The sequence below is a fragment of the Monopterus albus genome, unplaced genomic scaffold (genome assembly GCF_001952655.1).
Source record: "Monopterus albus unplaced genomic scaffold, M_albus_1.0 scaffold218.1, whole genome shotgun sequence".
Classification (NCBI taxonomy): domain Eukaryota; kingdom Metazoa; phylum Chordata; class Actinopteri; order Synbranchiformes; family Synbranchidae; genus Monopterus; species Monopterus albus.
In genome coordinates this window covers 731,701-748,818 of record NW_018128098.1, presented here as the reverse complement: position 1 = coordinate 748,818, position 17,118 = coordinate 731,701, and the positions used below count along the sequence as shown (strand labels likewise).

The window sequence follows — 17,118 nt, the reverse complement described above, 5'->3', positions numbered from 1 at the left end:
GATATGCCAGCTATGCAGCTGACCAGAGCAGTAGTCAAAACATGGAGAATATTAAAGTGTGTGGCTATTGATTAGTGGTGTGTATCTAAAAACATACAGGACGTTCAGGGACATGTCCGGACATTAAGCCTCGGAAGATATTATGATTAAGATTACGGCTGAACATATCATGCTACTAACAATATTCATCCTGCCTGCAGACTCTTCAATCTAGTTGACCTTGGCCTAGATGCAGCCTGCAGAACTCATGACAATGAACTGAGCATTTAACAGTCTGAGCAAGACATCCTGGCTACACTAAACATTCCTATACAACAAGTATCTAATCAATATCTACCTGAGTAAGAAATTACCTAACATTATCTTACATATACAGTGGAAACTACTGTAATGTCTGCAACTTTATGTAAGTGGCCAGTTAGTCTGTTTTAGGTGCTGATGCTAATGTTTATATATAGAAAAAAAAGAGGGAAAGAATGTCAAGCACAGCAAAAAGAAATGACGTTGTTCATAGTGTAAATGTTATTTCAGGTGTGTACACAGTACGCGAGAAAACAACCTGATGATTCAGACTAAAATCTATCTATCTATCTGTCTATCTATCTATCTAATGTCTTGCATATTAATGAGTCAATTTGCATCTAAATGAAAAACGATTTTGGTTTCCCATATCTGTTATTTGTATATATATTTTTATAACACATCTTGTTTTAAATCTTTCAACATCACGGCTGATATAACCTACTGCTACAGCTGTCCATAAATGTTATAAACTTCAGTAATAAGCCTTACCTAGCCCATCCCTTCAAATTTCAAACTCCAGTCTCCAGCCGGCGATCCACTGCGAAAGCTCTATTTCAAAACGATACAAAATTTTAATTTTCCACATCTAAAATCTTGTTGACCTGACTTTTTCTGCACTTCAAAGCAACACAAAAAAAAGGAAGCTCGGCGCAGGAAGCGCTTCGCCCTACTGGCTTATAAAAACAGGGAACACCGAAGACACGGCGGAATTACACCTTCAGAATATTAAGTGTTCACTAGATCCGCGCAGAATGAGGCGATTTGCGTTCATTTATATTTGTCTTGCTGGGGATTTTTACATAGCCTTTGGTTTGACGGATGCACCGACTCTTGGACGTACAGATACTCCCAGACTTGTGAGCAAAGGTACCGTTACTTGTCACTTCTTTACTGTTATGAATTAGTTAAAATTATTCTGCAGAGCTTTAGATATGTTCATGTAACATCCATGTATCGAATCACTGTAGCTGTTTACAAAAATATGTTAGCGTTAATCCTGTCTTTAAATCCTGTTTAAGCCAGCTAAGGTATACAGATCAGTTAGAGAGATGCCCCAGCGTCTCTCTCCTAAGGAAATAACTATGTTTTGATGTTAATGCACCTATTTGACGTACAGCATCCTTCCAGATCTAAAATTGCCTATGATAATGCGATTTTTCCATTTCCCTCACATATAGACAGTGGTGGGTTTGAGTTCCAAGTCCATCAGAATCACACTGTGATCTTCTATGATGATAGCTCAGAGGAGATGTATGTTGGAGGGACTGATTTTGTGATCAAACTTGATGTGAATGACAGCAATAACATAAAGGTGGGTGTTTCTGCACAAGCAGATTTTGAGCCACTGTTTTTAATATTTTTATTTTGCTTATATTTACCACCTTTTATCAGCATGCCTTGTGGTCACCTGACATATTCCCAGTGCAGCTGCTACTATAACAGATGGTTCTTTCATTAAACAATGTGTCCATAACAATAAGAACAGCCACTAGCAGACATGGCCTGTCAAAGCTATTATCAAGCAGCTGACTAAGTGCTGGTGTTGAACACATGACGCAGACAGACTCTGGTGGTGACACATATACAGCCGGTGACAAATGAAAGGAAAAAGCTAAATAACTGAATAGTCTCTTGAACAATGACAATGAAATCCATAGAGCATGAGAGGTCACTGAATGGTTTGATGAGTATGACAGTGGTGTGAATTATACGCTGTGGCCTTTGCAGTCACCAGGTCTCAACCCAGTTGAACGTGTATGGGAGATTTTGGACCAATGTTTTAGACAGCGTCTCCACCGCCATCATCAAAACAGCACACGAGGGAGTATCATTTGGAAAAAATAGTGTTCATTCCTCCAGTAGAACTCCAGAGACTTATGCCAAGGTGCACTGAAGCTATGTTGGCTTTTCCATGAATTTGTCACCTGTCTGTACTAGAGATATAAGAGTTTCCATAATATGATATTACAGAAAATTCAGATAACACCATCAACAGTGAGATTTTTGTTTTTGTTAGTCCTCTCTTAAGAATTAACAAATAGTGAGTGTTGATTGTTTCCCAAGAAATTAGAGGAAAATGTGGTTCTGTGGTTCTGACCATAGGACAGAACTTCACTTCACTAATGGATATTAATCTGTGGCAGAAGCAGCTGTGAAGTGTTTGAATAAAAGACATTATCTTGCACGAAAAGGTCTGTGCCTAAGGAAGTAAACCTGAGTCTAAGATGGGTGTGAAATTCTTCTTTATCTATGAGCCAAATTTTTTCAAACATGTAATTTCCAAATATTTTCCAGCTGACCTGTAAGTGCAACATTCATTGGTTAGTGCTGCAGGTGCAAAGAACGTTTTAATGGTTTTCTTATAGTGTCTCATTTAAAACTAAAAGATTTTGATTTTTTTAAATTTATTTCCCCTGTAGAAATTTCCTCTGAAAACAATAGGACACCAACAGTACCAAGAGGTTAGTATGTAGAGAATGATTTATGTGATCAGAAGGGACTGTTAAATAAGTTTTCTAAATAATTAATTTTCAACATGAAACATAGAAGACGTTCTGTGTAAGGATGTGGCATTAACGGCCTCTGTGTCTTAGGGTGAAAATGTCATCACCGTGATTGAGAAGTTTCAGGACAGCCTGCTTGTCTGTGGAACGAATGGAAGAAAACCACAGTGTTGGAAACTGGTGAGTGATCACTGGATACACATGTTATCTCTGTTTGACATACTGCAGATTGTGTGGCTGGTTATTTTTGCTGACAGCTGCAGTGTAGAGCTGATCAAAGCACGTAGCTGTTTTATAATTTAGTCACGTGTCTGGTGGCTGATGCTGAATGCTGTTCTGCAGTTTTCATCAGTGAACAATCAGACAGATGAAATTACAGAGAGTTATGACGGAACAGGCATCTCTCCATTCACATACACCCAGAACTCCATTTCAATCGTAGTAGGTACGTACAGTACAGTACAACTCCTTACATAATTGTTGGCCATGTTTTTGAACGTTTAAAATGTGACTTAAACTGTAGACTTGTGTAAGTATTATATAACCATGTGTGATACCGGAGTTGGCAAGCTGGTTTCACAGAAATGTACTCAATAATTGAACCTCTCTGCTCATTTTCATGTGACGTCTCTTTGCTATGTTTAGAGGAGGACCTGTATGCAGCAACACCTTTGAATAGTGATGGGAGTTCATTACAGTTCAGAAGAAAAGCTGGCATCACAGGTGATGTCTGGATGCATCATAAGTGGGTCTCAGGTGGGTAAAACACTTAAGTCCTTTTATAATCTAGGGCAAGTACTACACTGTAAATTAGTACTGTGAGTTGACAGCATACAAAATTAATTGCAAAATAATGCCACAAAAAAGAAAATCAGTAAGAAGGAATGTTACTCATCTTGCATGAAAGTGATGCACATGATTAGTTACTTGTATTTACAGTGAGTCACAGTTCTGGCTGCTCCCACGTGCAAAGTAATTATCTTTGCTTTTGCTATCTCCTGCCAGGCTTTAGTGCTACATACTGTCTACTGACACAGCACTGTACTCTAAACATTTAACATGTCTTCCTCTTCTGACAGAGCCCACGTTCATCTCTGCGTCCTGGGTGAAACGAAAAGAAGACCGTGAAAATGAGAAGATTTACGTCTTTTTTCGTGAAAAGAACTCAGACCACAGCCCGGAGGCTGACCCCTGGATATCTAGGGTTGCCAGAGTTTGTAAGGTACGCTGGATACTGGAGTGCACTCTGCTACTTAGTCGTCTTTCCAGACTGCTAGAGTCACAAAATCCTCTTTAAGCTCCACTTCAGTAATCAAGCTAACAGCTATCCAAACCCTCTTCAAATAACATGGAAAGTAAACCCCAGTAGGTCAGAAGATATGGAATTTATGTTAAATATTGAAAATGTGATCATATTTGAGAAAAAAAAAGAGTTTATATTGCTTCATTATACCAATTGTAGATCACACTAGGGATGAGGCATACAACTAAATAAAGTTTTGCTGCAATATTAATACCAGGGCAAGAATAAGGCGAAAGTACTGTAATGTCTGAGAGAACAATTAATCATTTATGACTTAAATGTGTCATTAATAGGCTGCATTTAAATGCATTTTCATTATCATAGTGAGATAGAGTGGTGTTTTGTATCAGATATCATGGTTGGCTTAATGGCAGTCCTATCAAATAACCCTTAGCTGATGAATCTCAGCTTGAAAGAAAAGTGAAAGCATGTCTTCCTGATGTAATTTATTGTTATTATTTTGCAGGTAGATGAAGGTGGACCTAAAAGATTCCTCCAGAATATTTGGACATCTTTTCTCAAGGCCCGCCTTGTCTGTGGGTTTCCACATGAGTCTTTGTATTTCAACCATCTCCAAGATGTTTATGTGGTACATGATGACCACTGGCTTAACACCACAGTCTATGCCCTTTTCACAAGCAGCTGGTTAGACATGTTTACTTCCTTTATTATCAGTATCTAATCAACACAATTGACCTAAACAGAATGAATAACAAACGCCAACAGTAGTTGGTTTGTTACATAACCAGTTTTGTTTCATGATGCTCCTGAGGTTATCTATTAATGTACTATTACTTCTGTGTTGGTCCAGTTTTTAAAATTAGACCCATACACAAGCTTACTTCAGTTCATTCCCTACTACCTTTTAGTCTCACATTTGTATACACACACATTTTCATGATGACATTTAGTTTTCTTTAAGGGATCCTCTAGCCACTTAATTTTCTTTAAGGGATCTTCTAGCCACTTAGTATTCCACTTCTATAGACCTGGGGATTCTCAAAAGAGACTTAAAAAAATGATTAAAATTAAATGAGTAAAGGCTGAGATCTCCTGGCTCCTAGTATGGATCAGGCTCCAATAACACTGGATCCTACATTTGCCATAATGCTATAATTGCATTTCAATTGTATTTTATTTAACCATCACTGTCCAATAGGTGGCTCTTTGTAACTTAATGCCTATTGTTTGCAACATAGACTTACTGTTATTCATTTTAGTCTCCACACTCAAGCAGATAATATCATCAGGAGCTTCTCTGACTTGACGAAGCTTCTCCAGAGACACAGAAGATAGTATAAGAGCTTTCACTGGCTGTTCAGTTCCCCTGTGTCATTTCTTTAGAGATGTCCTGCTAACAAACAAACGAATGAGATCACGAGAGACGACCATAATTAAAATCATTGGTTGTGGCAATAACTAATGTACAAATTAAAGAATTTCATTTCATTTTCATTTCTAGGAACTCTACAGCAGTTTGCATCTATTCTGTAGAAATGATTGAAGAAATATTTGAGAACTCAGCTTTCAAAGGATTCAACAAAGAGATTCCTAAACCAAGGCCAGGAACTGTAAGGATTAGTTTTGCTCCTACGGTCATTTGCTGTGCTGTGACAGAATACTTCCTCTATACATTTTTTTTTTTTGTTCTCGTTTGAATTGAGTCACTTTTTTCCAGCCAGTCTCTTTCTTCTTACTATTTTGCTCCTACGGTCATTTGCTGTGCTGTGACAGAATACTTCCTCTATACATTTTTTTTTTTTGTTCTCGTTTGAATTGAGTCACTTTTTTCCAGCCAGTCTACTTCTTACTACTATATCTTGAGTTCAGCCCTGTTGTTGTGCAGTTAGAGGTCCCCAAATGTAGGTTTGAAGAACTTCCTCTCTCTGTAGTAAACAATTTACACACCCATAATACTTGTCCTTGCAGGAGGAGAGTTTGTTTTAGTGTTTTGTAAAGAAAGCCACCTCCTGCCTTCCAACTATATTTGTATCTGGTTTGTTTTTATACAAATCTGGATACCTGTGGTTTTTTTATGCACAAAGACATTAGAATTGCTTAACTTGAGAGTCCTACAAACATTCAGATTGTTTATGCTCCAGTTTCCAGCATTATGCAGACTACTTTTAAGAGAAAAATAACAACTTTGTGTCTATGTATTTTTCAGTGTGTAAAAAACAGCAAGAGCCTGCCGCTGTCCACACTGAGTGTGGTAAGGGACTATCCTGAACTGACTAGCTGGGTTCACTCCACGCGCTACACAGCACCGTTTTACATAAGCAGCAATAACTACATAAAAATAGCCGTGGACCGAGTCCAAGCTGCGGATAAGCAGATGTATAATATTCTGCTTCTAGCCACTGGTACGTTCTCATTCGACAAACTGATCAACTGTTATGAGTCTTATAAACAGCCTTCTGTACTTAGTTTTCTATTTGTGCCCTGTGTGTTTCCCTGTTGACTTGGCTTGTAATCATGCATTGTCTGTAATCTTTGATGCTAACAATGGGCTAAAAATATAGCCTATAACTCTCAAAATATCAACATAGCTGTTTGTCTGCTGTTACAATAGATTCTGGGAAGATCCATAAAATCGTTGAGGCTGGACCTAAACCTTTCATCATCTCTGAAACACAACTCTCCAGCAATTCAACCGTCCAGACCATGAAGCTTGATTCCAAAAAGGTACAGCTAATTTAAAATGCCCATTTATAATGGTCATACGTTGTGCATTACACTGTTGTTAGTAGTGTTCTTACTGAATTGTTTCACATTAGTGAAATTTAAGAGTCAGTTGGTGGAGACTCAAAACAGAGTTAAAAGGGGAATGAGTTACATACATCATGGGGCCAAAGGGTAATGTTGCTCTGAATCTGTTGTATTTGTCTTCTTTTGCTCAGAAAACGTTAGTCGTGGGTTTTTCAGACAAAATATCCATTGTGGATCTCCAGAGGTGTCAGGACTACAACAACTCCTGTGCAGAGTGTGTTCTAGCCCAGGACCCATACTGTGCCTGGACTAAATTTGGATGCACCCCGACTGTCCTGTAAGTGTGGACACTGTTTGACCAAGATGTTTTAATCCACAACTAGAGGCTCAAACATTTCACAATAAACAGATCATCAAGGCAATGTGAAAGTCACTCTTCTCTTGATGGAACATGTATATATGTTGTTTTTGGTCACAGGGGGGGCATTCAAAATGTCATGGATGGGCAAATAAGTGTGTGCTCTACATCAGAAGAAGGTACAGCAATGTTATAATTAACATTACACACGTGTTAAAGGCCTTCAAAATGTTGGTCACATCTATATTTTGTCTTCTTTTTATCCTTTTAGAACATAGACAAGTAAGCCGGACCAAACGGGAGACAACATTGAGAACAGTTCATTCGGTCGCCCTGGGTGTCCCTTTCTATTTGTCATGCCCTATAGACTCGTACCATGCTGCGTATACGTGGGAGCACGACGGTCAGAGCAGCCCCTGTCTACAGATGCAGTCTAACTGCCTGCACCTCATCCCTGCCATGTCAAATGAGAACTATGGGAACTACGAGTGTATTTCCAAAGAGAAAGACTACACAAAAGTGGTGACACAATATCAGCTGAAACAATATCAGCTTACAAAACCAATGATAAGGACAATAAATTATTCATCAGCTGTTATTCCACAGATAGGATGGCTCACACCTTTACTGGCTGTAGTAGTATTGGAGGTTTTCAGTTAGAGTGTGCACTAAAAACTATCTACTTCACAACACTTTTTTTGAAAAGTATTTCTCAGAACCATATATTTGAAAATGTAGCATCAACATTTTCAGTTCCTCTGCCATTTGCTATTCAGGTCAGGATGTAGGCAGCACTAAAGGAAATCCACTGTAGTATCAACAAATTTTGCATCTCGACAGTCAAACAGGAACATTCCCATTAAAGCCTTATTTATGCAACGGGCTGTGTTTAAATAGCAATAGCAACCTTATTTTTATAACCTATTTTTAAAAACAAGCATTACTACAAGTACTATAAGTCCTGTACATGTTGAGATTGGCTTGCAGACCTAGGAATTTTCTTTGTGTCAACAGCTGTGTCACAGTTGACGGAAGGGTGGAGGTGGCCAGGAACACTGACAACCCTCCCTGTTTTATTCAGGGAGGGTTGTCACTGTTCTTAATCATCTGCAGGAAGTGCAATAGCATGAAGGGAATAGTTTTGACCGCATCTACCCCAGTGGTCACCAATTGGTGGGCTCCATAATAATAATGCAGGTGACCACTGATCTACACAGTATTCACACTTCTGTCACTGAAGGTTTGATTATTTACTTTTCTTGACAGTTATTCATATCAAAGTAGGACTATGTAACTTTAGTTGAAGAGTAGCCATGTTGCCACAAGTGACAATTTTGAGGTAATAGTAAAGGCTAAAATATACATTTGTGCAGTAGCAGCAAAATTAGAAACAAGTTCGGAAATGTGGCTTTGTAAGGTGCATTGCAGAGAAACATCTGGCTAACGTTTGCTTGTATCAGCTTAATATTTCAAAACCAAAAGTTATGTATGAGTATAATTATTTGTTTGTAGGAAAACAAATGTGTTATTTCTTCTATCAAAAGTGACAAGGTTTTGCTTTAAACAAGAAATGTTTACAGCTACTAAGCTACATATATTTATTATATAAATTGTATTTTGGTGTGATGTTAACACTTATTTTATTGCTAAATCATAGTTTCATACTGAACTTTGTATATGTGTAAGATAGAATGTATTTGTTCTATATATATGTTTATAATGATTATGTGAAAATATTAGAATGTATGTGAATATTACAGATTTTTTAAATTAATAAAATAATATAAAGATAATGCATAACATTGTTCATGAGGAGTCATACCTCTATTAGAGCTGGTCACAAGTAAGTCATCCTTAGTAGGTCATGCCTCCATCAGACATGCTGTCAGTAAACCACATGCAGTCTGATCTGACAACACTCTAAGGACTTTTACCTTAATCTGTCTTATTCCTGGATCTAAAGTCTTAACACTCCTAATGAAGACTAAGTGAAAGATCCTTTAGGCCATCACTCCAGAAATACTGCACTTTAGTCAGATTTGCTTTCAGATTTGTGAAGCTCCACGAGAATCTCATCTTATTTATACTGTTTATGTGAACACCAGAATTACACAACAACACATACTGAACTCCTCCAGCACCAGCTATGTGGACCACATAACTTACAAGTTTGCAACCACACCCTGTTGATGGAGTGTTGGGTTGTGTGGATTGCTTGTCTAAGTCTGTCAGACCAACTTCAGGACCAACTAATGACTAACATGCTGTGTAAAATATTCCTTCCACCCACTGGTTCCACCTCACCGGGGTCCACCAACACCACACATTTTGTCAGCTGTTTTCATGTGAGGCTGCATCACAGACTGTGGAGAAAGGCATGTAATGTTGATCATGAAGCCGGAGCTGCCACAACACTTTATCTAACATCTGGGTGCCTGCCTCTAACATTCTTATCTAGCTGCAGCGAAGGTTATTCATAGCTCAGGTGGAGATATAAAACATCTGTGGTTCTGTCAAGTTATTTTATTAGTCAGCCTGTTTAATTACATGTAGGACCACATTGTTGAAACTATGTAGGATAAACACAGCCTTTGGCTCCATGTTATATTCATGGCATCACTGACAGGATTTGGAGAAGGCCTACTTCAATAAAATATTTTCAGGAGCCATCTCTTATCTGTCATCAACTCTGAGTCTACATCTGCAACCCTCCAGTCTAAACTGGGTGATATAGTGACCGTGAGCTTCTGTTCTGACTGAAAATAAACCTTGACTCTCAGAGGACTTTAACTTCATGGCTCCAGGTTTTCCTGTTGTGTATTTATGCCAAAACGATCTGCTGGAGGGAAGCCAAAATAAATGAAATCAGGGAAACAAATAGTTCTTCTAAGCAAAAGAAAAAGAATTGTCACACTCTGTGCATTATAAACAAACTGCACTTGAAATAGTGACATATTATTCAGTGTACAACACAAACAAATAACACTACCTAAAATATGGATGCGTAATTTACTTAGTTTGTTGGACATAAAAAATTGTGTAGATTCTGTCTGTGATTGCAGTTTTTCAACAGCAAAAGTCACTGTTATTTACCAGGATGGACATGTTTACAGCCACAACCCTGACAAGTCAGGAACCTGACCCCAGTTCTTCAGCCTGAACAAATCCATCATCACTTACAGCACTCAGTAAACCATGCATCATGTGCAGCCTGATCTGGATGCAAAAAAAAAAAACACTGTAAGGATTTGAAGCTTTTTCAGATCTCTCAATACTCCTACAGTAGTGCATGTATAAAAGTTTGTTAGACTTTTTGTAGCCAGCTCTGAAAGGTTTGTTAAGCTTAAGATGTTTATATAGCTTCTTTGTGTAGTTGCAGTCTTTTGACAAAAGAGGTCAGTGTCATTTAACAGCACCAACGGGTTTACAACCCCCGACTTGAACTTTAAAATGCTTGCTAGTTAAGTTCAGTATGGACACTGAAATGTTTTTGTTTGCTCTAATCATTCCTCTTGTTCATCATGGCCTATTGGCTCACAGAAATGTCACTGGAATGTTTTCCACACATAATAAAGACTGTTGATTTGGCTGCCTGTCATTTACAATGGAAGTACATGAAGCATGGATGGATTCTGAGATAAAATGGGCACAGACATGTAAAAGGCTCCCACCCCTTCTACAATGGAACATGATGACAAACAACACAACAGTTTTGAATCTTTGGGGTCATTTTGCATCTCTTTTTTGCCATTTTGCATATTTATTTTGTCTCTCTGTAGTTATTTTTGATCATTTTCAAGTTATTTGAATTATTTTCAAACAAACAATTTTAACACTCAGTCACCCCCTAAGCCCTTGTGCCCTTGTCCAGTAGACCAATTCAACTGTGAATAATATTGCTGCCCTCAAACACCCCTTCGAAGACTGGGCTTAAAGGGAGGAACACGTGAAAATATGGGACTAAAACATTGTTAAAAGCAGGAGTCTGAGTGTTTAGATTCATGAAGTACTCTCTTACTAATTTAATGGTGTATTTTGCACATTCATTTTGCATTCTCATGGCCAAGTGATTTGTATGACTAAAAGACTGAGTTTATTCTGTAGTACACCAGACGATGGCAGTGTTTGAGTAGGAAACAAGTCTCCACTAACAGGACTGCTATCCATAGCCTATGGCTAGAAACATTTGAGGAATCAACACTTGATCGACACTTTTGATGTAAAAATGATGATATGCTTAAAGTCACAGGCAAATGTATGCATTCAAAATAAGTGAAGTAGTCACAAAAACATACATGTAGGCCTACCAACAGCTGTTGCAGTGAAATGCCATTAAAATGATATGGATTTGATATGGAAGGTTTGGGGTATTATATCTTATTGGACTTGAATACAGCTTCTTCTCAGCCTTCATGTTTGTTGTTTACTGTGAAATACCAATTGGAAATAAAGCAGCATTCTTACATACTGTGTCTGTCGCCACGGACTTAACTTAAAATCAGTCAGTGAGTTCAGAAACTGTTTGCTGAGTCCTTTAATTAAAGACAATAAACTGTAGCCAAATTGAATGAGGTCAAAGATTAGACTTGTGTTGGACTAATAAATTAAACATGGGGTGCTAAATAATGGATTTTCTTTGAGGGTGGAAGACCCGGAGCTTCTGTATCTTTAATAGTGAGGATAGAGATGGGAGAGGCTGCGCGTCCACGGTTCATTTCTCGCTCCGCGGCGACGGGGACGCGCAGTGGATACCGCTCCTGTTGGAGGGGAAAAAAGCGCCGTCGGTCTGTAACAGCGATTCACTGGGAAAAATGTCCCCTTCACCGGCCTTCATCGACGCTGTCCAGGTCTGCAAAGGTCACGTAAAAGGATCCACAGCATATGACGACTCCAGTTTTTTCGACCATTAAACTTATTTCAGGGGATTATAAACTCCGACAGTGACTAATAAGACACAGGAACTGAAGTTAACATTGAAGAGGTAAGACGATTCAGTAGCTAATGAGGTGTTTATACGAAACGATTAAATGAAATACAGACTTTGAGCAGTATCCATATCTAAGGTAAGGTGATAGAAATCACTTTGTAGGTCAACTGCAACTCCTGAATCACAAGGTCGTTTTTGCACAAGTGCCAAAAGCTGCAGTGCTCTGCAAAGTGATGATGGAGGTAGGCTATGGAGATTGACCTCTTGTTGAAATCTGTAGTGGTTAAAAATAAATCAGATTCCAGAAGAACTATGCCATAGAACAGTATGTACTTCATATATAGACATTATTTGTACTTATTTTATTATCTGTACTTATTTGAGCTGAGTGGCTCTGGTTCATTAAGTACATGTGAGTTTGGCATGTGATTTGGCAAACAGGAACTAGATGCTTCCTGTTTTCGAAGTCCATCTCAGGGTGTTGTTCTCTTTCGAAACTAGAGACAGGAAGTTAGGTTCAGAAATAGACGCAACAGTAGCTAGTGGCTGAGCTGATAAAATAGTGAGTTGGAGAGGAGAGAGAAGGAGGATCATGCTACCGTGAGCAGTGTACCACCAGCCCGGCCTCGGAGGGCTGGTGGGAGACGGCGACTGACTGGGGCTGACTGACTCGGGACTGGCAACCAATGACCTGACTGACTGGTGTTCTGACACCCTTCTTAGGCTTTACTCATTCCATTGCAAGAGGGGAGTCTCTGTTCCCTGATCTCTGTTCTCTGTTTCCTAACTACAAGATTATCTGTTTGAATGCTACTCTACTTAGAATAATTGTAATATTAAATGATCCTTTAAATTGTAATGGTTTGTCTGAATTTATTCAGTTGGTATTTCACTCTTGCCACGACAAAGTGCAGAGTTTTTAATGAAGGTTTCAGCACCACAACCAGCGCCACTTTGTCCGCATCGGATGGAGAACCTCGCTCAGAACAGGACAAATGACCTGACTCTGAAATTATATGTCACACAGCATGTGCTTTATGTCCAGAAGTCCTGATATAATCCGTGTTGTTTTTGTGGTGTGATTAGAGCAAAACAAACCGTGAAAAATGAAACTTTGCATGCAATGCTTTCAATCGGGCCGTATGCCCGCGGCAGCAATTGTGGTATTCTGCTGTTTTTTTAGTTTGTGGTGCATATTTGAGTTGCGTTAACGAGCTCTGGTGGTCTTTTAAAAAGGATCATCTACTCAGATACACGTATATACGAGCTAAAAGCTATCAGTACACTTCCTCTGGGGTAATAGACATAATGGATGTATTAAACATTTGATAACATTTTTTTTATTTGGCTAATGTCTGGTAATTGACACTTGCAGGTGCAGAAAATGGCGAGAAGGCTCCTGCAGCTCTTTGCCTTGTTGACTATAGTGACTGGCATTGTGCAGTGCTGCCCAGAGCTCTGCAGCTGTCAGGATAAATTTGCCCACCAGTTTGCAGACTGTGCTTACAAAGACCTGCTGGTGGTTCCTGTGGGGCTCCCCTCCAATGTCACCACCGTGAGCCTTTCTGCCAATAAGATCAAAATACTGAAAAGCAAAAGCTTCATTAATATCACTCAGGTCTCCTCTCTTTGGCTGTCCCACAACGAGATAGTCACAATCGAGAGGGACACACTGGCCCCCTTGATTCAGCTCCGCAACCTGGACATCAGTCACAACAAAATTGTACACTTTCCATGGGAGGAGCTGCACAACCTCACCGCCCTGCAGCTTCTGAAAATGAACAACAACGAGATGGTGAATCTTCCAAAGGATGCGTTTTCCACACTAAAAGACTTGAGGTCGTTGCGCATCAACAACAACAGGTTTACCACAGTTGTGCAGGATACTTTCAGTGCGCTCTCCTCTATGTCCCACCTTCAGATTTTTAGCAACCCCTTCAAATGCTCCTGCAGCCTGGAGTGGCTGAGAGACTGGATCGCAAAAACTAAGATTTCTGTCCCCGAGCAAAAGTCAATTTTATGTGAGGCCCCTGAACACCTGAATGGTACAATGGTTATAAATATGCCTAAACTGGACTGCAGAGCCCCCGCTGTCTCTATAACCTACCAGCCTAACACTGAGAACAAAGAGCTCTATGAGGGTTTAATGGTCATCTTAGATTGTGAGACAAAGGGGAGCCCTAAACCACAAGTCAGCTGGGAGGTGATTGCAGGAAATCAGAATTATCTGTTCCCCTTGCCCTCCACCGGGGAGCTAAATGATGTGCCAATTAATGACAAAACGACCAACAATCGATTCCTCGTCTTTAGAAACGGCACTCTCATCATTCCTCATATGAGTAAAAAGGAAGATGGAAATTATAGCTGTTCTGCTGTGAATGAATTAGGCAAAGCAGAGAGCAGTGTTAGGGTGGCATTGACTGGGACCCCAAAACATCCTGCCAAATCAGTGCTCGATTCCACACTAGATAAAATCCGCCCGTCTGTTAAAAAGCCTGCAGAGCCGAAGACCTCCAAAAACAACGTGATCAACTGGGATAAGCCTGAAGACAAAACAAAGCTTAGCCCCGAAGTGTCCTCAGACAAAAATGATGGCACAGAGCAGGCTGCTGACGTTTCAAAGGACACCACTTCTGCGAGCAAGTGCGGCGTGAGAGACGGCAGTGAGTACATCTCCAACCATGCTTTCAACATGAGCCTGGATGACTTGAAGCAGTACACGTTTGATTTTGGTGTAATTGCACTAGAAGTGTCGGAGACGGAGGCCAAGGTGCAGCTGAATCCGCTGCAGCTTGCAAACAGCAAATCTAACCTCCATCTCAGCCAAAATGAAAACCAAGAAATGGTGGTTAAGGAGCCTGTAGGTCTGTCCCAGTCCTCGTCCAGTAAAGCCACCCTGGACAGGCTCTACCTTTGTGTAAATACAGGAAATGGACACTCCATTGTTCAGTGGTCTCATATAGAGGAGGGGGTTAATTCCTACCGCTTCCATGGTTTACAGCCTGGCACCAATTACACACTTTGTCTCACCTATGGGGGGAAGGACTGCCAAGTCCAAGTAGTCTTCACAACTAGGAAGAAGATCCCCTCCCTTCTTATCATCGTGATTGTCAGTATTTTCCTCCTCGGTCTGGCCACGGTTCCTTTACTGGCGGCCACCTGCTGCCATTTGTTATACAAGTACCAAGGGAAGACCTACAAGTTGATCATGAAGGCTCAGAATCCGGATCAGATGGAGAAACAAATGGCTGGGGATTTTGATCCCAGGGCGTCTTTTGTGGGGTCAGAGAAAAACTTCAATTCCAGTGAGTTGGGCGAGGGAGAGGCAGAGGCCGAGGGAGAGGAAGGAGACGGGGAAGGAGAGGCTGAGGGGAGCGTGGCGACAGAGTCCATCCCCGGCTCCTCATCCAAAACCAACCAGGAGGAGTTTGAAGTGGGCTCGGAGTACAGTGACAGGTTACCGCTGGGAGCAGAGGCAGTCAACATCTCGGAGGAGATCAACGGCAACTACAAGCAGCCAAGCCGCTGAGCTCCACTCTGCCTGCGACTACATTGTAAAATATTTTACGTTTAAGTAGCCTACATTCAAGCAACAAACTCGATCACCATTACTCCACGTGAAAAGAGATGACGCCCGAGATAAGGTGGATTTTATTTTACATTATTTAACCTCAGAAAGCACTCTGCCAGTAACTGAGACAGTGAATTGATTCGTGTGATATTTGTAGTCTGCTGTAAGGTTGAAATAAATAAGCACAGATTTATACAAATTTTCAGACCTCAGACCTGAAAGCAAGCAACAACGTTTCCTTTGCGCAGGACAGACACAGTCGGGTATGGGCGCAGGTTGTGCAACAGTGAGGCGCAGACAGTTATACAGCCTATTATAAAAGGCAAAAAAGATATTAAAAAGGAAACCATCGTTTTGAGAGCACAGAAACAACAAAGCAAAAAAAAGTGCCATATATTTTAGCCATTTTATTAAGCACAGTGACATCAGGGAACAGTCGCTCTATCTAAGTTGTGTGCGTCTGTGCCACGGTGTGGATGAGCCTTCTCTAAAAGAAACATTCACACCAGCCAATATTTTCTCAGGTGTCGACATTCCGGCTCCACTTGATTCCGTCCACGGAACTGTAGTCGCAGATTGGGATGGTGATATTGGATGAAATGAAATTAGACGCAGATATTTGGTTCCGGTGTTACTGCGCCTGGCAGCGCACAGGAGCGCCCTGCCCGCTGTCCCGTGACTCCAACAGGGAGACTTCACTTTTAGCTGTGTCGTGCTTGACGGGTTATTTACCAATAAAATATTACACGCTGTGGAAGGCTTTAAAAATGTGCGACTTTAACCTCTTACTCAACGGGTGCTTGCTATATTACTCTCGCTTTTTACAATGAAATTGTCCATGGCATGTCACACGTATTTCCTTGTGTGGTTCTTTAGTGTAGTCTATAGGACTGTAGATGTTACTGTCAGCCTGTGATGTAAAGCCATGTGAACTGAAATTATTCTTTTTTTTTTTTTACAATGAAGCCACAACAGAAAAGGCGTCTGTGCGCGTCTGAAGGCTTCACCGTCTCGTTATTTGATGCATAGTAAAGTTTTGTGAACTATGTTGTACAACGAAACAAGAAACCTCGTGACATTTTAAGATTTTTGATATAATTTTATGTAAGTGGAATTAATAAAACACATGAAACTATACCTTTCCCGATTTGTCATTGACCTTGCGAACACCTTATGAGAGGTTTCTGTATCAGCTAATATACAATTTGATACCAAGATTTTAAATTTGCAATCGATTCAGGTTTATACAAGTGTAATACTTTTAGGACTTTCCCCATTTCCTTCTTTTTCGTTTCTTCTTTGTATTTTTTGCTACATTTTTATGGGAGCGTCTGTCATACTTAAAAACAAAGCTGCAATTTGTTTTCTTTTTTGTTTCAGTCCACTTGAGTTCATTTAGCTCAGCACCGAAGGAATGAAGGAAGGAAGGAAGGAAGGAAGAAA

At 40.1% G+C, this 17,118-nt stretch overlaps 3 protein-coding genes across 3 annotated transcripts in view; 2 read left to right on the top strand and 1 right to left on the bottom strand.

The window, feature by feature from the left end:
- neil1 (nei-like DNA glycosylase 1) overlaps window positions 1–894 on the bottom strand; it is an 8,639-nt gene extending 7,745 nt beyond the window's left edge. The window contains exon 1 of the mRNA XM_020619337.1: window positions 793–894. The gene's annotated coding sequence lies outside the window, so the exon portion shown is untranslated. The remainder of the gene's footprint in view (window positions 1–792) is intronic.
- Window positions 895–993: 99 nt separating this feature from the next.
- Window positions 994–8,784, top strand: sema7a (semaphorin 7A (JohnMiltonHagen blood group)). The gene is made up of 14 exons (XM_020619335.1): window positions 994–1,170; window positions 1,482–1,615; window positions 2,724–2,765; window positions 2,898–2,987; window positions 3,150–3,252; window positions 3,453–3,563; window positions 3,887–4,029; window positions 4,577–4,755; window positions 5,573–5,681; window positions 6,278–6,473; window positions 6,683–6,795; window positions 7,011–7,156; window positions 7,298–7,356; window positions 7,449–8,784. Exons 1-14 carry the CDS (start codon window positions 1,056–1,058, stop codon window positions 7,835–7,837), a joined length of 1,929 nt encoding a protein of 642 aa, XP_020474991.1. The 5' UTR covers window positions 994–1,055; the 3' UTR covers window positions 7,838–8,784.
- A 3,096-nt stretch (window positions 8,785–11,880) lies between these two features.
- On the top strand, window positions 11,881–16,812 carry islr2 (immunoglobulin superfamily containing leucine-rich repeat 2). Its single transcript, XM_020619405.1, has 2 exons — window positions 11,881–12,158; window positions 13,480–16,812. Exon 2 carries the CDS (start codon window positions 13,489–13,491, stop codon window positions 15,631–15,633), a length of 2,145 nt encoding a protein of 714 aa, XP_020475061.1. The 5' UTR covers window positions 11,881–12,158; window positions 13,480–13,488; the 3' UTR covers window positions 15,634–16,812.
- The last annotated feature ends 306 nt before the right edge of the window (window positions 16,813–17,118 follow it).